Source organism: Chrysochloris asiatica, unplaced genomic scaffold (genome assembly GCF_000296735.1).
Source record: "Chrysochloris asiatica unplaced genomic scaffold, ChrAsi1.0 scaffold00006, whole genome shotgun sequence".
NCBI lineage: Eukaryota > Metazoa > Chordata > Mammalia > Afrosoricida > Chrysochloridae > Chrysochloris > Chrysochloris asiatica.
The window spans coordinates 23,157,179-23,182,261 of NW_006408524.1; the positions used below are offsets into that span (position 1 = coordinate 23,157,179).

At 40.8% G+C, this 25,083-nt stretch overlaps 1 protein-coding gene across 2 annotated transcripts in view; it reads right to left on the reverse strand.

Moving 5' to 3' along the window:
• Positions 1–25,083, reverse strand: part of CREB5 (cAMP responsive element binding protein 5) — a 583,431-nt gene that overhangs the window by 329,238 nt on the left and 229,110 nt on the right. For both annotated transcript variants that reach the window (XM_006832178.1, XM_006832179.1), the window contains one exon: positions 3,992–4,164. In XM_006832178.1, coding sequence (XP_006832241.1) covers positions 3,992–4,164 — 173 coding nt within the window. The remainder of the gene's footprint in view (positions 1–3,991; positions 4,165–25,083) is intronic.

Consider the following 25,083-nt stretch of genomic DNA (forward strand, 5'->3'; position numbering starts at 1 on the left):
CCTCCCAGGCTGTGATTCTGAATTAATGAGCCTGTTACAAGGTATCTAATAAAAATGAGTACAGGAGAGATAGGGTTTGGAATCTGCCACATACTTGGGTTCAGGATTGAACTGATTTCACCTATGTCTATCACATGCTTGTTTTCTGTCTCCAGTGTCTCCTCACTACCAAAGCTCACCCTTTTTTCCATCTGGGAAACTTAGCTCCTAAAATGCTCCCATCAATCAGCCCGAGGACGCTCTTCCCGACAAAGTGTCTGCCAGTTTGACGAAGCACAAGTAGTCACTAGTTGGAGGATGCCTCCCACACTCTCTAGAGCTGTGTGTTTTCCTAACCTGCCTAACCACACAACTGCAATTTGGGATATTTATACTTCCCTTAGTTTCTATGGGATATTCGCACTACTTTTACAGAACTGCGCATCGGACGCTGAATATGATATGATATGGTGGAGAACAGAAGTTTTCTCATCTTGCTTATCGATCTACTTTTAATGTTGTTTGTTTGGATTTTTGCATTTTGACCTACTTCATCTGGGTGCCGGCTCAAAAAGTACACAAATCAAAGGCACACAGGGTATAAATGTTTTGTTCCCAAGTCCTCATCTGATAAGCTTCTGCCTCTTGCAGAGTCCTGGTGTGGCGCTGTAGGATAAGCAAGAGTCTGCTAGCCAAAAGGTGGCCAGTTCAAACCCACCAGCCATTCATCAGAAGCCTTATACAGGGTTCCCTATGAATAGGAACCAACTTGACAGCACTTAACAATGACATGTCAGTACTGTGCCCAATATCTTCAAGACTCTGAATTTAAGTGTAGCATGGGAGGAGAAGGACAGAAAAGAAGGTACAATTAGCAGAAGCCAAAGCACTGGTAAAAGCAAAGGAAAGGAGGGAGCCCCTTTCTCATAAAGTTCCAGTTGTGAACACACCCACGGACTACAGCGAAAAAGCTCTGTGCGTGGGCACAGGTGGGTCCCAGCCTCTCTGGCGAGCTGCAGCTCCATCAAGGAGCCTGAAAGAAGACTTTCATTGCTGTTTGCTGCTTTTCTTGGCCAGTAGCCATGGAAAACATTTGCAGGTGGCTTGGCCAGATTTTGACACTTAAATATTTGAGGTTGTGATAAAAATCAGAATATTACTACAATATGGTTCTGTGCAGCCTTGAGGAAAAAAAAAAAGAAAAGAAAAGAAAGAAAGAAAGAAAGCTATCTGCAATTTCAAATGCTCATTTAAAGACACATTCTCCAGAGGAAACTCCTGTCTTAAAATAAGTATTCATTTCCTCTTTGCTGAGAGAAATGAAAGAGCAAGCCATCCCCAAATTGTACCACCTAGAGTTTAATACTGAATCCACTGGTGAGATGGGTTGGGCTGTTTCTTGCTGAGCCCCCATGATAATCCGGGTGAGGTTTTGGATAGGTCACATGGAGAAAAGTGGAAATGACAGGATGTGTGGGTTTGAAACAACAATGGTAAGCACAACAGGGAAGAATCTAAAGAAAAGAAACAGCCTCCCTCAAGCTTGGCAATGAGACAGAATCCTAAAAGTGATAATTATCTCTTAGGACACACCACGAGGGACATACAGCACCCCAGCATCGGGAATAAATTGGAAGGTGGGATGGGTCGGAAGGTCATCTGAACCGCAGAAACATTTCCACTCGTCCACACACAGTGACCTAGCCTACATATGTCACCCAAATGGACATGACACGCTGGATAAATTCAGGACAGAGGCAACCGCCCATCTCAGCATTTACTGTTAACCCTTGAAAGATTGCTTCCCAACAGCCAGCCTTGTACTGGCTCAATACTGAGAGCCTATGTGTGTGTGAGGGGGTGAGGGAAGGACTCCAAAGGAGGAGGAAAATCATAAAGCTGCTAGTAAGCATTTTGCATTTTGGTGTTTTGTTTGTTTTCTCCTGGAAAGAAAAGTAAAATAAGTATAATTAGCTGGCCTAACCAAAGTGGAGTCCTGGTGTGGTGCCATAGGATAAACACTGGAACACAAGATCAGTTTGAACCACAAGGCCGGTGGTTCAAATTAACCAGCCACTCTTCTGAAACCCTATGGGCCGGAACCGGCTCGATGGCACTTAACAACAACAAGGAACCAAAGTGAACAGTCTTTAAAGAGCCCATCCCACCCTCTTAGCATGTTGTAGGTTCTTGTGATAGATGTAGGTCTTTTGAGAAGATGTCCTTAGCAGACACATTTGCTAGGTTAGCCTTGGCTTCTTCAAACAAAGCCAAACATTCAAAGGATCAGATTAATGTTCTGTTTTTTGAATGGCAAACCAAATGTACCCATGGAAAAGTCAAAAAAGAAAAGAAAAAAAGCCATTAACCTGCAATCCCGTTGTTAAGGTGGGTTATCATACATCACTGCCCATCCTAATCAGTTGAGAAATGTGAGGGACAAAGAACACCCCCTAGAATGTACCTCCACTGTGTAGAAATAAGCCAGCATTCGCTTCTGGTCTGGGATCTTTACAAACATCAAAAATATATGCATTGACAAATTTGGAGGCATCTTCATCTTTTTTAATCACTATATCCTGTAGTCAGCAAACTGAATTCTGATGCATGTACCAAACACAGCAAGCTCCTCTTCCTATTTTAAACCAAGAATCCTGGGAACTTAACACAACCAGTTTTGAGCATCCAAAAATATAAATTTATTGTTATTTTTTGGGTTTAACTCTTATCTTTTCTTCCAAAGAACCAACCACTCTTGACTCTTTTCTTTCATCTTCACTCTACTCTTATGTGGCTGAAAAGGCAGATAACATCCCCATTCTGAGATATGGATTCTGAGACAATGAGTGAATGGCATAAAGTCAGAAAGTAAATCTGGAGGAAAACTGAGAACCTGACACTTCAGCATTCTTAAGGGTGGGGGCACTGTGGTTTTGTGACCAGGGCAGTTTTTGAAAGCAAGGGACTGGCGGTTCTTGCATCAACTTCACTGAGCACATCTGGATTTGACTCACTCAGTGCCTTAGGCAGTCTCTAGTCAGTGCCAATGCTACCACCCCCAACACACATTTCTTTACATTCCCTGGGGTTGGGGCAGTGTAGCCTCCACTTGAGAACCATTGGTTGGCCACACTACTCCTTTCTTGTAGATCGTTAAAGACTTCCTAGTCAGCCATAGCCCACCTAGAATCTTCATTTTACATTCCACTTTCTAGAGCAGTTGTCCTCGAACTTAAATTTCCATCACCTGGAGATCCCTGGGATCTTGTGAAAATGCAGATTGTAAATCAGTAAGTCTGGGGTAGGGCCAGAGATTCTGCATTTCTAAGAACCTCCAGGGTCTTCAGACCACATGCTCTGAGCAGCAAGGGACTAGTGCTATTGGTGGTAACATGAGGCAAGTGAGCCTTCTTTCCATCACATGATCCAAAATGTCTGCCACTCAATGACAAGACAGTTCTACCAAGTTCTTGTCATTTTACGTACATATGAAGAAGAATATGGGCTTTCTTTGTTTTGTCTACTCCAGTGTAGACCAATGTTGAGGAAGGAAGAACCTACAAGGAAGAGAAGCCAGAAAGAATGATCAGAGGGAAGGAGGATATGGAAATTCACAGAAGCCTCAGGTATGGACTTGGTGGCTTCTAATAAGGGAGGAGCAGGCTGGTGAAATTTCACCCAACATCATGAAACATGTGTTCTGAGCACTGGTGGCCCTGGTCACCAACAGCCCCCGAGGGTTCCACTGTCATCTTATACCTCACAAACCTTGTTTGAGAAACGACAAAACAGAATAACTCAACTCTTTCCCACAAAGCCCAGGACCAAAATACACAGATTCTACCTCCTTCCCTCACAATAAAAAAGATCACTCTGAACCTCCAGGCAATGTCATACCAGTCAGTAAAACCAACTCTGCTCATGCTATCCAAGCACCAGTAATGAGAAGAAAGTCCAGAACATTCTCTGAGTTCCAGCCAGGACCCAGAGAAAGCAGAGGAGGTCTCCTTACCCGATCTGGCGGTTGGTGGAAGGGGCCTGAGTGATGACAGAGCTGGACTGAGGAGACGGCATGGCTTGCTGAATCACAACGCTGGTGTCGTGGTTGGGCATCCGGGAGCCACCAAGCTGGTGAGCTCCGGGTCCTGTCATGGCTCCACCAACTGTATTATGCATCGAGATACTCTGCCCAGAGAAGACAGAGGAGAAAGGTAAGGAGAAGTAAACGTTTTATTCTATTCTCTAGGTCTCAAAAGCCAGGACCAATCAACTCTGATTGTGTTACCAAAATAGAGAGTTACAGCTTCTGGCAAGATTCGAGCCCATTCATCTAGTTTTTAACAAATGGCTACAAGGTGATGAAAAATAACTATTCACCCTTACTGTAAAGCAGATGGGAAAATATCTTGAAGTTCACTAATCACTCTGCCACCATTCTGATGTGAGATTTACATCAGAGAACATGCTTTCTCTGGCTTGCTATGATAAATACTGCATTTGAAAATTATTTTTGTGGTAAGCACATAATACTGTAACTTAGTCAATTACCATGCTGCATCCTACTTTGCATGACAAGCACACTGGGTTACTTGCTCATTTCCATTCCAATCCAAGTGGGCAACATACTTTTTTTTTTTTTTTTATAGAAAACTGCTACTTTTCCAAACCACAATCTGGGTAGCCATGATATTAGCTGCACAATCTGTGGAATGAGGTTAGAAAATTGGAATAAAGGGCAAGGTGTAACAGTTTTATGGAATACTGATTGCTTATGACTATCTTTTTCTCTAGACTGTGTACTGTTTGTGTTTACAACACCATCTCCTGGTGCCCAGCATGATGCTTGGCACATAGTTGTTATTGCTGTTAGTTGCCAATTGAGTTACAGTTACAATTTATGGTTACCCCAAGGACAATGCCATCTTTATGTTGTGGCCACTGTGGATTTTGCATGCCTTCTAATGTGGGCAGCTTATCTTCTCATAATATGACAAGATAATTTATGTGATTCATAAGGTTTTCGTAGACTAACTTTCAAAAGTAGATCTCCGGGTCTTTCTTCCTAGTTTGTCTTAGTCTCAAAGCCCCACTGAAACTGTTCATCATGAATGTCTTTGCTGGTATCTGAATTACTGGTGGCATAATGCTGAGAACAGAAAAACTAGATGGTGCCCAACTACCACTGCTGACTGCTCTGAAAGGGATTGCAATAGGATGTCTGCAATAGAAGGGGAGAAAAATGTGGAGCAAAACTAAAAAAACAAAAAAGATGAGGCTTATTGGTTTGCTAGAGACTAGTAGAATCCTAAGATTATGGCTCTTAGATGCCTGTTGGGCCCCAAACTGAACTCACTCCCATGATTAAAATTTCAGTCAAACGACAGACCTGTGAGATGAACAACAACACAGAAAGGTATGTACTCATTAGAATAATCAACCATAGGAGATCAAAAGGCCAGCTTTACAGGGATAAAGCTCAGAAGACAGGAAGGGATAGAGGAGAAGAACAAAGTGAAACAGTAACACAGGGAGACAGTGGGAAGAGTGTTGTTACATTGTGGAGATTGTAATCAACGTCACTTAAAAAAAAAAATGTGGATGCTGTTGAATGTAAAACTGATGATCTGCCCTGTAAACTTGCACTCAATTCACAATAAAAACTTTTTTTAAAATGTGGATGGATTGTCGAATGGAAAACCAATTTGTTTTGTACATTTTCACCCAAATCACAATTAAATATGTATATAGAAAGAGAGAGAGAGAGAGTGACCGAGAGGGGTAGAGAGATAGAGAAGTTATTATGGCTTGCCTTCCAAAATGAGAGCAGCATGCAAGCCACCAGGATACAACAGATAGACAGATTGTGACTTGGTGCATGGTAGACATTCTACAAACATACACGGCATAAACCAGGGAATCAACAAGATACCTGAGTCACTTGAGGGATCTAAAATTATGTATTTTTCTGTTGACTTACTAAAGGGATCTTTGTTTAAAATTCAAAAGTTGGGTGACATATGCAATTTAAAGCTGGCTTCATAGACAGGAAAGTCACTGGGGCATCCTAAGAAAATTTACAGAGGCAGAAGGGAGCTGATTCATATCTTGAGGCTGAAACATGAGAAAGAAATTTTGAACTAGTAAACAAAGGAGCCCTAGTGGTGCAATGGTCAAACACTCAACAATCCAGATCTACCAGCTGCTCTGTGAGACAAAAGATCTTCTGATCATCTCCCTTAAAGATCTTTGTTGTTTAAGTGCTGTCGAGTCGGTTCCAACTCACAGAGACCCTGTATAGTGTATCCGAGGAGTAGTTGGTGGGTGTGAACTGCTAACCTTGTTGTTCTCAGTCCAGTGCTTATCCTACAGCACCACACCAGGAGTCCATACAGATAGAGCTTTGCAAGCCCTATAAGGCAGTTCTACTCTCTCCAACAGGATCCCTATGAATTAGAATTGACTTGTCAGAACCGAATCAAGTAACAAGCAACAGCAGTAAACAACCGTCCGTACAGCTTTTCAGTCTAGAAGGTTAGGGAAATTCCAGGGCTGGACAGTGGCTTGAGGATGGGAGGAAAGAAGTGGAATGTCATTAGCAATTTACTAGAAGAAAAATATGTATCTGTCGGCACTTTGGGGTTAGTGAAGAAAAAAAAAAGTATTAATAATGTTACCCGGGAGAGCTAGATGTGGTCCTTTGAAGTTCTTCTGCAAAGAACAGGATTTCCTGCACTATGTGCTAAATGATGGTGGGAACACATATGGCATTTGGGGTGGTTGCGTCCATCACATTACACCTTTCCCAGATTTCTGATTTCTAAATCCTGACCACACAGTTTGTCGGCAGTCCAGATGAAAATGGCACCTGGCTTAGACTGTGTGTCGACTATGTCACGGAATCCCAATCGTGCACGAACAGGCTTATGTATATACGCAAGTCCAAAAGCTCCTCTTATATACTGGAAGGTTCTCCTGACATGAGAAAACATTGTGGCTGGTTAAAATAAGATGAAAGAAAAATGGTGATTTGTGTTGGAGTGTCAATGCAGGGATATATGTTAGCTCTTTTCATAGGATCTAGAGATCTAGAGAATCTAACTAGAAATTAAGATGAAAATATCCTTGTGTTACTGCTTTCAAAAATGAACCTTGCAAATGTATTTCCCTGCATCTTGATGAGGTGAATTAGCAGTCGCTGTTTCTTGCATTGTGGAAATTCTCAAAATTTTCCATCTTGCTCATGTTGTTGTTGGCTGTGGAATTGGTTTCTGATTCATGATGCCCTGGAAGGACAGAGAATTATCCCATAGGGTTTACAAGCTTGTACTTTATGGAAGTAACCTGCCTCCTCTTCCTCCTGCTAAGTCGCTGTTGGGTTTGAACTGTTGATCTTTTGGTAAACAGTTGAGCATGTAGTCACTATGCTACCAGTGCTTCTTATCTTGCTTATAGCTCCCTCCATTTCCAAAAATAAAGTCAAAGCTCCGAGGATTTCCAACTCTCATTTGAGAATTACTTCCATATGCCTTGGTACTTGGGGGTTAGCAATATAGTTTTGCAATTTAATTTTTTTTAATCACAAACTGGAAATTCACAAGCAAAAATATAAAATGGATGAACCATTCAGTCAACCTCAGAGAAATCTTCCTGGCTCTCAAGCTGACCATGCTCCATTTTTAACACCCGGTCTTGGAATATCCTGTTTCCACTGCCCCATTGCCCTTCCTGATTTTATCTTCAATCTCAACTTAACCATCATGTGGGAATTGATGGTTAATTGATGGTTAATTTCTCTGACTTCCCCAGTGATGGACATTCTACCCTCTCCCTACATCAAAGGACTTTTAAAAGTTTGCAATTTTTGTGATTATACAATTAATATCTGATTCTCCCACTAGACTATAAGCACAATGAGAGAAGGAACTAAAAACCTGATTTTACTCCACATTGCTTGGCACATAGTGGGTGCTCAACAAATATTAGTTGTGTGAGTGAGTAAACTATAGTATACCATTCCTATTGATTGCCTCTGGACAATTTTTGAGAGTGATAACTTCATGTCTATTGAACTTAGAATCTGAGTGTATGAACACAGTGATAGTTTTAGATGTTGTGTTGTAAAGAGTTAACCATACCCAAAGAGATGACTGGCCTTTGTTGGCTTCTCCTGGAAGGTGATCTGTAGGAAGAACATCTTTATTTACCCAGGAGCCTTGGTACATGCCAGAAAGCTTAACTATGTGGTTTGATGATGTGACTCTGAATCACATGGTATCAACTTGACACCCTGAGGGGCTAGAGATTAAGGTATCTGCTCTACCTCCAGAGATTCTAGAGAATTAAGTTGGCTACATAGGCTGTCAACCACGGTGCTCAAATAAAAACTTTGGACTCCCACCAAGGCTTCGACGAGCTTCCCTGGTAGACAATATTCCACACATATTGTCATACATCATACTGGGAAAATAACTCTTCCCATGATTCTACTGGGAGTAGACAACTGGAAGATTTACGTTCAGAACTTTACTTAGACTCTAACCCATGAGTCCCTTCCCTTAGCTGATTTGAATCTGGATCCTTTTGCTGTAACAAACCAGAATCATAAATACAACTGCTCTCAGTAGTTCTGTGAGCCTTTCTAGGGAATGACCAAATTTGAGAGTAGCCTTGGGAATTTTCTGAGCTCCAAAGTATATCTCAGAAGTCAGTCTTCTGTGTATTGTACGTCCTAGCCTGGCAAATGCTAAGGTACATAATGAAATTATTGGTTAGAGAAATACAGAGAATCAGAAATATGAAGAAAGTCATAAAGACAGTTATATATATTGGAAAGCATTAAACAAACTTTTGTAGTAGATGCCAAGAGGAGATCTTCAAGTTTTGAGCACTTTGGCTCAAATGATGGAATAACCATTGTTTATCTTCACCAGGAAAACAAATAAATAAAAAATCTGGCTGATGCTACAGCACAAAGAACTTGGTAATGATTTCACCAAAGTAAATAAGATTAAAAAAAAAAAAAAAAGTTTAAGAATCCTCTTCTCTGAGAATCACTAGAAAGAAGAAAAATTACTGCCTAGGAATATATTTTAGATGCTCTTCCAAAGGAAATGAAAGGACTAATATTTTACGTCAGCTCTTTGATTCTGTGAACTCCACCAGAAATGGAAAAAATCTTGAAAGCTATTTTCTCACTCTTCGATAGTCTTTTCTTCCTCCACCTATAAAACCTACAAATTCCCCAACTGCTTTCCCCAACACCCAGAGAGTAATTTCAAAATATTTTGGAAAAATAAACAACCAGATAAGGCATTACCATTTACGTTACGGAAACATGAATCTTTTTTTCTTAAACATTACATTACAATTCAAGTACGAAATTATTGTTAAGTTCACATTTTCCCTATTATGGGTTTAAAACTTGTCTTTATTGGTAAAAAGAATAACATTTTTATCTCCAGAAAAGTTCAATATCCAATTTCAAAAACACAAATAGTGACTCAATCGTGATGTGTTATTTTGGCTAGTCCAGGTGCTCAAACATCTCAGGTGCTCTTTGAGGTTCAACCTTTGGCCAATTTCTTGCTTAACATTTTAATCAATAGTTTGGATGAAGATGGAGAAGTCATGCTTGTCAGATTTGTAGTTGACACAAATTTGGGAGACAGAGCTGATGTTCTGGATAGCAGAATCAGGTTCATTTGAGCCAACTGTGTGATCTGGCCTCCAAAAATGCTAACATAAATCTAGGTTGTTTTAGAAGAAGTGAATGTCCAAATCAAGGGAAGTAATTACTCTACTGTAGAGCACGGGGGGAGGGGGGGGCTGACCACATTTGGCCACCACATTTTAAGGGGGAAACTGACAAATAGGAGGGAATAAAAGTAATGAGGTATCCAAACATCACAGGAAGAACCATAGAAGAATCAGGGCCTGTTTAGTCTGAAAAGGGGAAGACATAGACGGTCATGCTAACTACCTTCAAATATTTGTGGTATTAGACATAGCCTAAGTTGCTCCAGAAGGGATATTTTTAAAGTGGCATCATGTTTGTTCTTATAGTTGCTTTAGTGTCATTAAGTCAGTTCCAACTCATAGCAATCCTATATAAGGTTTCCAGGGAGCAGCTGGTGGATTTGAACCACCGACCTTGAAGTTCAAACTGACCTTTCAGTACAGTGCTTATCCTACAGCGCCACACCAGGGCTCCATATGGAAATGAAAGTCAACAGAAACTACAATTTGAGTACCTAGTTTGAGCAAGACACTATAGGGGATGCTTTATAAACCACATCTCAAATCTGCACAGTGACCTGTGACATAGGTACTACTATTTGCATTTTCAGGTGAGAAAAGAAAGATTTTTCTTCTCAGCTTCACCAGTGTCATACTACTCACTTCTTGTCACCCGTGCTCCTTAAGGACTAACAATTTAAAGACAGATATTGTGAGGCACATTTAGTAAAGTTTAGTGAAATCCAGGGTCTTGTGTGGCACATGCCGTTAACATGCATGACTGCTAGCCAAAAGGTTGGAGGTTCAACACCATCCAGAGACACGTTGGAAGAAAAGTCTAACAACCTACTTCTGAAAACTTGGCCGTTGGACACCCTATGGAGCACAGGCCTACTCTGATACACATGTGGTCAACATGAGTAGGATTCAAAGACATAACAAATTATCCTATAAAGTACTGAGCGTGTCAATACTCAGGGATGTTACTAATGGGATTCTTGTACCATTAGGGAGATGGTACCATCCAACCACTAAGGTCTTGTCTAGTGCTAAGATATTCTCATATATAGTAAGTACATGGCTTATATCTTGGCTCAAATGTTTCCAAATGATTAATAATATATGATAATGTTGAAAATACACTGGTTTAGGAATATGGAAGCCTCTTCTAATCCAGTCTCTCTACTCTTCTTTGTAGCCATGTAACCTGCATAGACCACTCAATTTCTCTGCACTTAGTACCATTAAAAGGAGAGGCACAGACCACTTGGTCGCCATGATCTTTTTCAGTTCTCATATTCCACACATTTCTTCCTATCTTACATTTTATGAGCCACTAAATATCCAAACAGTCTTTTCAGACTCTGATTCATGGGTCTGCAAATGCTAATCTTTTTCCATAACTATACACTTTTGTAGAACCGAGCCTTCTGAAAATTACAATTTTCTGTCTGACCCAAAGGATCGCAATTCAAGGAAATGATCTAATTAGAATTGGGAGTTCTCAGCCATCAAGGAGGAAAGCTCCATAGACAAATATTGTTGTTGTTGTTACTAAGGTAGAGGAACTAGTTTCACTGAAATCTTCTCTTCTTTTGGTTTATGTGCTTTGACTTCCTCCTTCCTGTCTATCCTACAATTCCTTCCTCCATCCATTGTTGCTCTGAATCATAAAGGCTGTGAATAGGGTAAGTCCCAGAGAATACGGAGTCCTGATTGCAGACTCAGTGGTTTTGAGGTAGAGTGGTAATTGTCACTTTGCATGTATGGGCTTGGAAAACAATATGCAAAAGCAATCCAATGCATATGACTATAGGTCCATGTTCTTAAAAATAACTATAATTTCAGGGTGTGGTAATGAAGGATGAAGGAAAGTGGGCCATAAATGAAAGTAAAGGTCGGAGTGTACAGACAAAATGATGCTGTTGACTTCAACTGTTATCTTCAAATCTATATTCTATCCAACTGCCAAGGTGTGGCATGTTTATGGGTTTCTCAATAAAGAGCCAGGGTCATCCTGACACGCGTTTACAAGCTGAATTGTGCAATCTTGGAATCGTCTGCATCCTAATGATGCCCGGGCAGTTGTGGAGACACTCAGAAGTTCCCAGATACAAACATTGATGAACTACAGCTAAAAACTGCCCAAGACATTCAAAGGTCAAATCTTCAGGAAGACAGTAAACCTTGTAGAGCTGTACAGAGGACTCTAAAGGGTCTTGATGTCTGCTTCCTGGTGCTCCTTGGAGTTGGAATACCAGAACAGGAATTTTGGATTTTACTAAGGAAGCAGGCTGCTCCGTGACTAAGAGGTCAGTGAGGTACTAGAAGAAATATGGGGCAGAGGAGTTGGAGGAGAGATAGAGGTTCCAAGCAGGATACCTGTCTCTCCATGGCATTCATCTTAGCATAGACGTAGGATGCAAGAAGGACACATTAAGAAACCATCACAGGTAACCTCTGCAAGAAGGGAAGAACAAAAACGCAGGGTACAGTGAAAACGCCAATCTTTTTTTTTTTAAGTTTTTAATTGTGAATTGAGTGATGGTTTACATGGGAAAACATCAGTTTTACACTTATTCTGTAGTATTTCATTTCATTGCAATGATTACCATCCCTTCCATACAGCATCATTCAACAGTCTGTGCTTCTATTCCCTCTGTTTTTTTTTGTGTGTTTTTTTTTTATATATACACAAAAACACTCAGGAATATATAACCATTTAAACAACCAACCCAAGGGCACATTCTGCAAGCCTGCCTCCTGGCCGCCTGCACATATCCTTTCTCTTTTCATGAGCCTGGAGCCCTCAGCTCCTCTATCTCTTCATGTCATCATCTCTGCCTTCATCTCTGATGTCACTGCTTCTCTGGATAAGGTCCTGCATTCTGCTTGTGCTCTTCTCCCTTGATCATCCCAGGGATCTCTGTTCCTGGACTATAAGATTAACTACCCCCCCTCCCTTGTTGTTACAGAACTTCTACCTTTGCAATTGTGACAATCACAATTAGTCATGATCATAATTACTCACTATTGAATCATAAGACTCTTATCCCCATCTCTTTTCACCAGACCCATCTAGACAAGATGAAAACTATTCAGTGGGGGTTCTACCTTCCCCCACACACTCTGAAACTAAACTCCCTCTTGAAAACTTGTAAGGCAGTCACTCCATGCCTTTATAGTCCCCCCTCCACACTCCCATTTTATGTAGCCAATGCTAAGTTGTCCCTATCAACCCTGTATACAAAGGGATAGGATTGATCCTTGATGTGAAGACTCCTTCCCTCTCAGTTGGTATTTTGAGCTACTATGGTCATAAGTATAGGTCAAGTTCATCAAATTATAGCACTTGTTTCCTTTATCAGAAATGTTTTATCTTCCTCTAGTCAAGTTCTGATTATCAAGCCATTGAAGCTAGGTCAAATGGGTACTATCCGTAAGTTTGGGTGTTCTTGTGCATCTCCCCTCATTTCATATTAGCTGGACATTTCACTCTCAGCTCTAGACTTCCACGGCTATGTCTTTGTCCATGGGCTCAGGAGACCCCAGGTCTCACCATACTTTGGATGAAGTAGCCCTTCCTCTTCTCTCTTTCATCTCTAGGCTGACAGGAGTCTATGGAATGTGGTCAAACTCAGCTCATTTCTTCATTGTTGCCTTTCCCCCACTTCCACTCACCAGTAGACCAATATGGTCACCAACAAGCTTACATGACTATTTGTGTGTTCCCTTTGTGTTTAACTCTTGGAGTGGGGTTTGTCCTGAAGGGACTTGATTGTTTACCTTAATGGCTCCCTGGCAAACAACTTGCTTGTTCTTGTAGTAGCCAGACTGCCATTTTTGTTTTTGATTTTTGCCTGCTGGTCTTTTTTTCAAGAAGTATCTTCTGTCCCTCTAGCTGCTCCAGTCTGGTCTGCTTGTCCTTTTAAAAGGGAATGTCTCACCGAAAACTCCAATCTTGATGCACACATTTAAATTCTGCTCTTTTAAAGTTGCTACTTACCCCAAGAGAATTCTAAGAAGCATCATGGTACAGAGGGAAATCATGAGTCTTGGAAACAGCCAGATCTGGGGGTAAGCACAGTACAATCTTGGGCATGTGAGTGAAGTTCTCTGAGTCATAGCTTCTTCATCTTTACAATGGCAATCATGATGCTATGAACAGGGTTATAGTGAAGATGAAGTGGGATGGGATATATTGAGGGTCTAGCACAGTGCAAATGACTTATTGCATTAGGCAAATCTGCTGCACAAAATCTTTTTAAAGTGTTGAAGACCAAAGATGTCACTTTGAGGACTAAGGTGTGGCTGACCCAAGTCATGGTATTTTCAATAACCTCATATGCATGCGAAAGCTGGACAGTGAATAAGGAAGACCGTAGAAGAATTGATGCTTTTGAGTTATTGTGTTGGAGGAGAATACTGAAAGTGCCGTGGGTTGCCAAAACAACCAACAGATCTGTGTTGGAAGAAGTGCAGCCAGAGTGCTCCTTGGAGGCCAGGGTGGCCAAACTTCATCTCTAATACTTGGGACATATTGTCAGGAGGGACCAGTCACTGGAGAAGGATATCATGTTTGGTAAGGTGGAGGGTCAGAGAAAAAGAGGAAGACCTCCAGTAAGATGGATTGGCAAAGTGGCAGCATCAATGGGCTTGAGCATGGCAACAATAGTGAGGCTGGCCCAGGACCAGGCAGTGTTTGGTTCTGACGTGCATGGGGTGATTATGAGTTGGTGTCGATTCACTGGCACCTACCAACAATAACAGCACAGTGCTTGATATGTAATACACACTAAGCAAGCGTTTATTTCTTTCCTTTAAAGAAAGTTTAAAATGTGAAGCTCAGAAAGGCAAGGTGCAATCATGGTGGCTTCTCTCCATGAGTGACATTAATAAAAATAATACTAATAACTGCTAACACTTACATAGCATCATTATATGTCAGAAAGCTCAGTTATCAGTCTGTGAGGTAGGCAATATTAATACTCCCCATTTTACTAATGAGAAAGCTGAGGTGTGGGAAGGCTAAGAGACTTGCCAAGAGTCACAAAGCCAGTAAATGGAAGAGCTGGGATTCAGATGCAGGCAGTTGGGTTTTGGACTCCAGGTCTTAACCATTGACTCTCAAAACTCCATCATTTTGCCGTAAACATATTTTCTTCTGGAAACTGACAAGGCAAAAAAATACAACATGTCTGATATCTCTTTATAGACACTCAAAGAAGTGGTTGGTGAATGCTGCTCTGTTACCTGTATGTCTTTCATGCCACTAATTGGGATCTATGTCATCACCACCAACTTCACACCTGGAAAAGCCTGGGAATGTACCATGAATCCATTTCAAACTGATTGATTAATGCCCCTTGTCTTAGGGTCATGTTGCCTGTGTAAGTATTGCTAGACAGATTTACAATGAACTAGGCCGATTAGAATTAGGGAGGGAAAACTTGTTAAAGAAGCACTGAACAACCTTTTTATCAAGCTACCAAAAAAGAAGGAGGGGTGGATTTTGCTCACTTATTCTTTAGTATAGGAGCTCTGGTAGCGTAGTGGTTACGAATCAGGCTGCGAACCGGAAGGTCAGCAGTTCGAAACTACCAGCTGCTCCGTGGGAGAAAGATGAGGCGATCTGCTCCCGTAAAGATTTACAGCCTCGGAAACCCTATTCAGGGTCGCTATGGGTCGAAACCGACTCAACGACACTTAACAACAACAACAACAACAATTCTTTAGTATTGGTAGTGTAGTGGTTACGAATTGGGCTGCGAACTGCAAGGTCAGCAGTTCGAAACTACCAGCTGCTCCGCGGGAGAAAGATGAGGCTTTCTGCTCCTGTAAAGATCCACAGCCTCGGAAACCCTGTTCAGGGTCGCTATGGGTCGGAACCAACTCCACGGCATTTAACAACAACATCCTTTGGTATTATTTCACCTTCCTTCATGAGTTCTGAGAGAAAAGAGAAAGACTGAGAGAGAGAAATCTTTTGTTCCATGCTGGAAAGGAAGGCAGATTGCCCAGAGATGTAATCCTCATCTGGCCATAGTCCATTCACTTCGGTTTCCAGGCAGCATACAACCCCAATGAGTAAGGTTCCCTACTTGAGTCTGTACGATGCTGAGCAGCAAAAATCTATCTGACCAGCCTATGTTCTCCTCCAACCCCTGAGATCTCTGTCATCTCTTCTAATACTGGGTTTGAGGCAACTGAAGGAGCCCTGTAGCATCCCTGTAAGCATTTGATAGCCATTCATTTAATACTGTAATAAAATGCTCAAGACAATAAATGTCTTCTCAACAACCAGCCTTTCTGTGAGAAAGTGTTTTCAGGCTCAAGGCTCCTGCCTGGTCCTTTTCAGATTCTCAGTGCCTTGGAATGTCCATGTCTCTGCGCTCACCTTATTGACTGCTTCTGCCAAATGTAATCATATGCGTGGTAAGGAAGAAAACACTCTCTTTCCTTCAGGTTCCTGAAATGGAGTAAATTGCTGTGGTTTATGTAGCTACAGATGCTCAGTCTAACGCCACTGAAAATGGCATGGTTGTACTTACTGCTCCCAAGTAAGATACCTCATTTCTCAAAAGTCTTCTTCCAGAAAACTGTCCATATTCCCGTATGGTGCCAGCCTCATTAACAACTTCTGCTGGCTCCCCATTACCTCCTACGTATGCTTTCACATTGACTGGAGTCTTTTGCAATCCCGTCCAACCAATCTTTTTCACATCATCTCCTGACAACCCTTCATCCTTGCCCTCTCCCTTACCACTCACACAAACAGACCTCAGTGTTTCCTGACTATTCCACGTGGTTTTAGTCTTCTTCTTTACCTTTCTACAGTACATTTCCTCCTTGCAGAATGTCTTGCACACCCAACCCAATTGTCGAGATTCCCTCAGATGTCCCCTCCTCTGTGGAGCCTTGCCCACTCCTTCTAGCCGGTTAGTCATTTTCTCCTGAGTGCTCTCACATGGCTGTGTCTACACCTCCACTGGAGAGCTGGCTTATTCCCATGAGTGCGTCCTCCAGTAAACTCACAGCCGGGAACATGCTCTGTTCATCTGAGAACAGCCAGTGCTTGTGTCTGAGGCATGCCTCCAGTAGTTATGCAACAAATTCAAGTAGGCAGCAAGTTAAATGAGTGCTGTGCGTTCTTCAGCAAGTTTCTGAAATTCTCTGTGCTTTAGTTTTCTCATCTGTTAAACAGGAATAACCTTTCCCTGTAGTGTTGAGTAAAAATTAAATGGGGTATTACCAACATAGTGTTTACTGCATAGTTGTGTTCAGTGTTGTTGTTGTTGTTAGGTACCGACTCATAGCGACACTATACACAACAGAATGAAACACTGCCCAATCCTGGGCCAACCTCACAATCGTTGCTACACTTGAACACACTGATGCTTCCACTTGGCCAATCTATCTCGCTGGGGAGGGTCTTCTGCTTTTTCTCTGATCCTCCACTTTACCAAGCATGATATCCTTCTCCGGTGACTGGTCCCTCCTGACAATATGTTTGAAGTATGAGAAATGAAGTCTGACCGTTCTGCCCTCCAAGGAGCACTCTGGCTGCACTTCTTCCAAAACGGATCTATGCTGTGAGTGCCCCTAAAACGTTTGTACCTATTATCATAATTGTCATCATTATTGTAATAGTTATTATTAATGCTAACACTTCCTCTCCACTACGTAGGAAAATTAACCACTTCTTTATCCTCTACTTTCTCCCATACAGACTTCTTTCAAAGTCCCTGTAACACACTGTTATTGTTTTTAAGTGCCATTGAGTTGGTTCCAACTCAAAGCCACCCTGTAGGGTTTTTAAGGAATGGCTGGTGGGTTTGAACCATCTACTTTCCAGGTTAGCAGTCCAGTGCTTATCCTACAGTGACACACCAGGACTCCATATAACACATCAGCATACTTACTTATTTTTGTGATAAGACTTCCCCTTCTAGCTATGAACACTTTGAGGGCAGGGGTAGGATTTGGTGTCATCTCATTGTCCTTAGTCCCTGACACACAGATGTTTGCTGAGTGATAGAGAGAAACATATATCTGTTGTTGTTGTTAAGTGACACTGAGTTAATTCTGACTCATACCGATCCTGTATAAAGTCTCCAAGGAGCGACTAGTGAGTTTGAACCACCCACTTTGTGGTTTAAACCAACGTTGAGGTCCAGCACTTTATCCTACGGAGAAGGAAGCACTCCAGGAGAAAGCAGTCTATCACAGGGAACACTGACAGTTCCATGCACACACACGTACTCACATCCACCAAACAAAAGACAGATATCTCGAGTTGACTATAGCATGGTCTGAAGGAAGAAGCTAGTCAACATTTCTGTACTCTCACCTCAGCACCATCAATACCGCATAATCCTGCTTCACTTTTCCAGTATGGAGTTTTGTCTTCATAATGATTCACACATCTGTCCTTTCTTTGCTGCCTTACTAGCTCCCGATAGCTCCCCATTACTTCACAAAACTAAAACCCACTTTTAGCATTAGTTTCAAGGTCATGCATGCCCATCTCCTACTACCATTTCTAGTACAGACCACCACAGCCATACCAGCAGTCCCAGGTTACACATGAGTTCTGCTCCTAAATAATTTTTTTTTAAGTCTAATTTGTATGTAAGTTAGAACTGTTAAGTATAGTTCAGACCTTCTGTTAGTCAAATATTTATCTTTGTTGTTGTTAAGTAGCTTCTAATAGTGACCTTGTATAGGGTTTCTAAGGAGCAGCTGATGAGCTTAAACTGTCAACCTTGCTGTTCAAACTGACTTGCAGTCCAGTGCATTAATCCACAGCGCCACACCAGGACGCCAATGTTTATCTTCATGCATAGTATGTGTTGTTGTTGCTAAGTGCCGTTCAACGGGTTCCAACTCATAGTGACCTATATAGCATACAGTGAATCTTTTTAGGCATAAAAACCATTAAAGAAACACTTCCAGATACATGAAAACATCTCTATTATAATGATGCAGTAATGATAATAGCAATACTTTGATGCACCTTGCGAAGTTGCCGTTTGCTAATACAAACCCTCATGTGTACCTCGAATGTTTCATATAGTAGGCATTGTGGGAGGTGCTTCATAACTACAGGTTGTACATTAAGGCATAACTTTTGGACGACCTGCACACAACTCAGTGATTCAAATTCTCACCTCCTCACCTCTCTAGGTATAATCCCAGGGCTTGGAATTTTCTTCCTCTCTGCCTAACTAATTCCTATCCTCCCAGACAATAAGCTGGTTGTTATTGATTGACAGCATTTCCTCAAGTGCAAACACAGGAGAGTGCACCTTTGCTTCCTTTGGCCTATAAAGTGAAGTACAGGTATGGTTTGAGAAGAACTTTACTGACAAACATTACATAGCAGCAAACATATTACATGTTACATGTGCTCTCTTCTGACATCCTCCCATTCTTTGAATGAGTGTCTTCCTCTTCCTTTCAGGTTCATCTTAAATGCCACTTTCACAAAGACGTCTCCTAGGAGTTCTGGTGTGGTGCTGCAGGATAATGCACTGGACTACAAAGTCTGTTTAAACTGCAAGGTCAGGGTTCAAACTCACCAGTAACTCCTCGGAAACCCAATATAGGGTCGCTATAGGTCAGAAACGACTCAACATCACTTAACAACAATGAAACATTCCTAACTAAAGGCAATCCCCTGCTATTTTTTTTATCTCAATACCCCAAACGTTTCCATTATAACGTGTTTCACAATGTGCAATTGTCATTTCCTGTTAGTGTAGTGGTTACAAATGGGGCTGCTAACCTCAAGGTCGGCAGTTCGAAACTACCAACCATTCCATGGGTGAAAGATGAGGCTTTCTGCTCCCGTTAAAGATTTATAGCCTCGGAAACCCTGTGGTTGCTATGGGTCGGAACCGACTCCATGGCACATAACAACAATAACAACATACTATACATTCCAGGAAGGAAAAGACTATGTGTGTCTTGTTTTCTCTTTTTCATCACTAACACCTAGTTCAACCCCTGGCACAGAAACAAGATGACCCTTGGCTGACTAGATAAATTATTCCTGAGGTGATGATATATGAATATGAGAATAAGGATCAATGAGTACACAGTTTCCGTTTGGCTCTGCTTGGCTCTGAGCCCCGGATGGCACAAACTGCTTGCACTCACTACTAACATGAAGATTGGTGATTCAAACCCACTGAGTCACACTGCAGAAAAAAGGCTTGGAGATCAACAAGACTAGAAGTTGGATCTATGAGTGGATCGATAAAATTGGAAACCACTGGTCAAACTCACAAAGGGGGAAAAAGGAGAAGATGAAAATAACCCAAAAAATTACCGAGCTGGGCAACGTTGCACTAGACCCTACTGTAGTAAAAAGCAGTATTTTCACAGTATTCTCTAATGCTGTGAAAAACTAAGAGATTACCATACAAAATGATACTCACAGCAAATATGAAAACCAAGAAGAAATGAACACTTTATAGAAGTGCACTATTGCTCTAAACGACACAATTAATGGTAGAATATTTACACAAACATGTAACAAAAGAAGAAAGTAAAGATGGCATAATTGTTTAAAAAAAACTCACAGCAACAACTACAACAAAATCCCTGGCTCAGATAGCATCACTGAAGAATTCTTCCAAACATTCAGAGAAGAGTTGACACCAATTGTACTACAGCTATTCCACAACATAGAAAAGGAAAGGTTATCTCCTGATTTATTCCATGAAGCTAGCATAATCCTGATGAAAAAGCCAGACAAAAACACCACTAAAAAACAAAACTACTGACCAATATCCCTCATAAAGACAGACACAAAAATACTCAATAAAATTCTAGCCAACAGAATTTGATAGCATTAATTTAAAAAACAAAACAAAACATAATTAAGTGGGATTCAAACCAGGTAAAGAAGAATGGTTGGACATTAGAAAATCAATCAATATAATTCATCACACACACACACACACACACACACACAAAATCTCACGATCGTCTCCATCAGTGCAGAAAAGACATTAGATAAAATCTAACCCTCTTTCCTGATAAAAATACTCAGAAAAATTGGAATATTAGGGAACTTCCTCAACATAATAAGAGCTTGGTATGGCACTGTGGGTTAATGAACTGGACTGCAGAGTCCTTTGAATTACAAGGATGGCATTTCAAGCTCACCAGCTGCTTCTTGGAAACCCTATACTGCTATGGGTCGGAACCAACTCAATGGCAAATAACAACAACATGCCAAACAAACACACATGCAGCCAACATTTTTCACAATGGAGAAATATTGAGAGCATTCTCCTTGAGAACAGAAATGAAACAAGGATGCCCTTTATCACTATTCTTATTCAACATTGTACTGGAAGTCCTAGCAAAAGCAGTAGGGTAAGAATGGGAAATAAAGGGAATCCAAACTGGTAAGGAAGTAGTAAAACTATCCTTATTTTCAGACATGTTCTAATATATAGAAAACCCCAGATTTCACACTCAAAAAAACTGCTAGAACTAATAACAGGATTCAGCAAAGTAGCAGAATACAAGATCAAAGCACAAAAATCAGATGGGTTTCTTTATATTAACATTTAATTCCCCAAAAGTTAAACTACCTAGTAATAAACTTACCCAGGGATACAAAAGACTTACACAAGGCAAACTATAAATCACTACTGTATGAGAAACTAATTGAGATCTACATAAATGGAAAAGCATTCTGTACTCATGGATTGGAAGACTTAATGCTGTGAAAATGTTAATACTACCAAAAGAGATGTATAGCTAGAATGCAATCCAAATCCCAACAGCATGCTCTAATAAAATGGTAAAACTAATCTCCAACTTTATGTGGAAAAGAAGGAGGCTTCAAATAGCTAAAGCAACATTCAAGAAGAACAAAGCAGGAGGCCTCATATTTCCTGATCTCAGAACTTACTATTGTTGTTGTTGCTGTTCTTAAGTGCCATTGAATCGGTTCTGACCCACAGTGATCTGGTATAGGGTTTCCAAAGAGTGCCTGGCAAGCTTGAACCATCAACCTTGCAATTCAAACCAACTCTGCAGTCCAACGCATTAACCCACAGCACTACACCAGGACTCTAAAACTTACTATATGACCATTATAATCAAAACCACCTCAGAAAACCATCAAGTCAATTTCTACTCATAGCAATGCTGTAGGGTGGAGTAGAACTGCTCCTTAGAATTTCTGAGACTAAGTCTTTATGTCTTTATGGGTATAGCCAGCCTCATCTATCTCCCTCAGAGTGACTGGGGGTTTGAACCTTAGAAGCCTGACACTTAACTCACTATGCCACCAGAGCTTCTTCCAAACAGCCTGGTACTGGTTTAATGACAGACAAATAGACCAATGAGAGAGAACTGAGAACCCAGAAGTGAATCTATTCATCAACAGGCAGGTGATTTTTGACAAGGGTCAAAGTTCATTCAATGGGGAAGACACAATCTCTAACAAGTTGATGTTGGTGGAACAGCATATCAATAAGTAGAAAAGTGAATCAGGATCCATACCTCACACCATGCACAGAACTACCTCAAAATGGATGAAAGGCTGAAATGACAAAGTTCCGGGAAGATAATCCAAGGTCAAAGCTAGGAGACTTAATTTTTGGCATAGATAGCCTACCCAACAAAACAAAAAATGCATACATGACAGAATATAAATTTGATAACTGGGACCTCCTGAAAATTAAATACTTATGCTCGTCAAAAGACTTGAGACCTTAACCAAGAAAGTAAAAATAGAACCTACAGTCTGAAACACACTGGGGAAAAATCCTTGGCAAAGATGTATCTGATAAAGGTCGAATTTCTAAAGTATATAGAAAACTTCAACAAATAAACAAAAATAGACTAATAATCCAATACAAAATGGGCAAGGAACATAAACTTCACATTTAGATGACCAACAATTACAATTGTATGTACAAAAAGATGCTTGTGATCATTAATCCTTGTTGGTGTTGGTAGGTACCATGGAGTCAGTTCTGAAACACAGCTTGCTCCATCCTCACAAGTGTTGTTATGTTTGAGCCCAATGCCGCTCTACTGTGTTCCCCATCTTGTTGAGGGTCTTCCTCTTTCTCAAAGTTTGCCAAACATGATGTCCTTCTCCAGGGTCTGGTCATTCCTGACAGCAGGTCCAAATTCTGAGTGACTAAGTATTAACAGAGTCACTTCCAAGGAGCAATCTGGCCAAATTCTTCCAACACAGATTTGTACATTCCTCTGGCAACCCCTGGAACATGCTACAACACATACAATCTCACAACACGGTATAGTCCTTTTTTTCAACAACACCATAATTCAAATGCATTTTTTTTTTTTTTTTAGGTAGTCCTTCTTCATTGTCCAGCTTTTGCATGCCATGGCTTGAGCTAACACACCTCAGTCGCCCAAGCAACATCTTTGCTCTTGAATACTTTTTGATTCAAGATCAAATCTTTTGCCATAGATTTGCCTAATACAGTATGACATTTCATTGCCTTGATTGTGGATCCGAGTAAAATGAAATCATTGCCCATTGTTGTTAAGTACTGTTTAGTCAGCTCTGACTCATAGCAACCATGTATAGGGTTGCTGAGGAATGGCTGGTGGGTTTGAACTGCTAACCAGCAGTCCTGTGCTTATCCTACAGCACCACATCAGGACGATGCAAATCAAAACTACAATGAGATACCACCTCATGCCTGCTAAACTGGCAATACACAAAAACACTGAACACAACAAGTGTGAGGGAGGTTGAGGGAAGAATGAAACTCTTATACACCATTGGCGGGACTGTAAAATGGTACAACCACTATGGAAAACAATGTGGCCCTTCCTCAAAAAGCTAGAAACAGAAATACCCAATGATCTTGCAAGTCTACTCCTGGTTATATGTTTCTGTTGTTGTTTAGTGCAGTTGAGTTGGCTCCAATTCATAGTGACCCTACATAGAGTTTCTGAGGAGCATCTGGTGATTCTGAACTGTTGACCTTGTGGTTCAATGTCCAGTGCTGATCCTACAGCACAACACCAGGAGTCCAAAAAAAAGTAGTTCCATCTCCAGAAAATCTTTGATAAAAGACCAAAGATTGGTATGTTCCAAAGAGGAACCATAGTAAGACAGGGCTTCAAAAAGTTTGTGAAAAATTGAATGAAAACATAATGAAATTTTTCCATGAACTTTTTGAAGCCCCCTCATATATCCAAGAGATATAAGAACAGTAACACAAATAGGCATATATGCACACGTATGTTCATTGCAAGGAACTTTGGTAGCATAGTGGTTATGGGTTTAGCTGCTAATCTCAATATCAGCAGTTCAAAACTACCAGCATTTCCGTGGGAGAAAGATGAGGCTTTCTGTTCTGGTAAAGATTTACAACCTCAGAAACCCTATGCATGGTTGCTATGAGTCTGAGCCAACTACAATGCACACCCATCACCACCACCACCGTGTTAATTGCAGGAGTATTCATAATAGCAAACCAATAAAGAAGAAGAAGAAACCTAAGTGCCCATCAACAGATGGGTAAACAAATTGTGGTACATGCACACAATGGAATGCTACACAATGATAAAGAATTAGGAGCAATCTGAAAAGTATAATACCGATGAATTTGGAGAGGCATTATGCTTAGTGAAATAAGCCAATCACAAGAAAAGACACATATTGTATGGTCCATCTACTTTGATAGAGATATACACACAGAAAGCAAAGTTCTCTGATGGGCACCAGGGATGAGAGTAAGAGAGAAGAGAAGCACTTTCTAGATAGTAGACACTTGTTAGTTTTAGTGCTGGAAAGACGATCTCAAACATGAGTGAAGTCAGCACAACTGGACCAGGGTAAATAGAGGCATTCAGAAATATATGCGAAAAAGATACAAGTTCAGCAAATGCTACAACACATACAATTTCACAACAGCAGTAAAAACAATTTTAAAAAATGTGTGTGGATGCATGTACTCTTACGTGCATAGCAAGGCATTTGTGAGTAAATGTGCATGTATATATAAGTATATCTGTAGGCATGTGTGTGCACACATTTGTTTGTGCTGCATATACATGTGTATTTCCACATAGGCAACAAATCACATGGAGGGCAGTCACAGAGGCTTCCTAGATATATCCAAACAACTTGGCTTGATCGACTGGGTCAAAAGGCATAACAGAATTCACAAAGATAATGCTCTATATCCTAGTTTAGTAAGTAATGTCTGGACTTACAAAAGCTTGTGAGTGGCCATCTAAGATTCAACTTTTTTTGAAGTTGAATGTTATCTGGAGCAGAAGAGAATAAAGGAAATCAAAGACTCAAATGAGAAACTAGTCTACAGGACTAAAACCTATTTCAACTGAGACCAG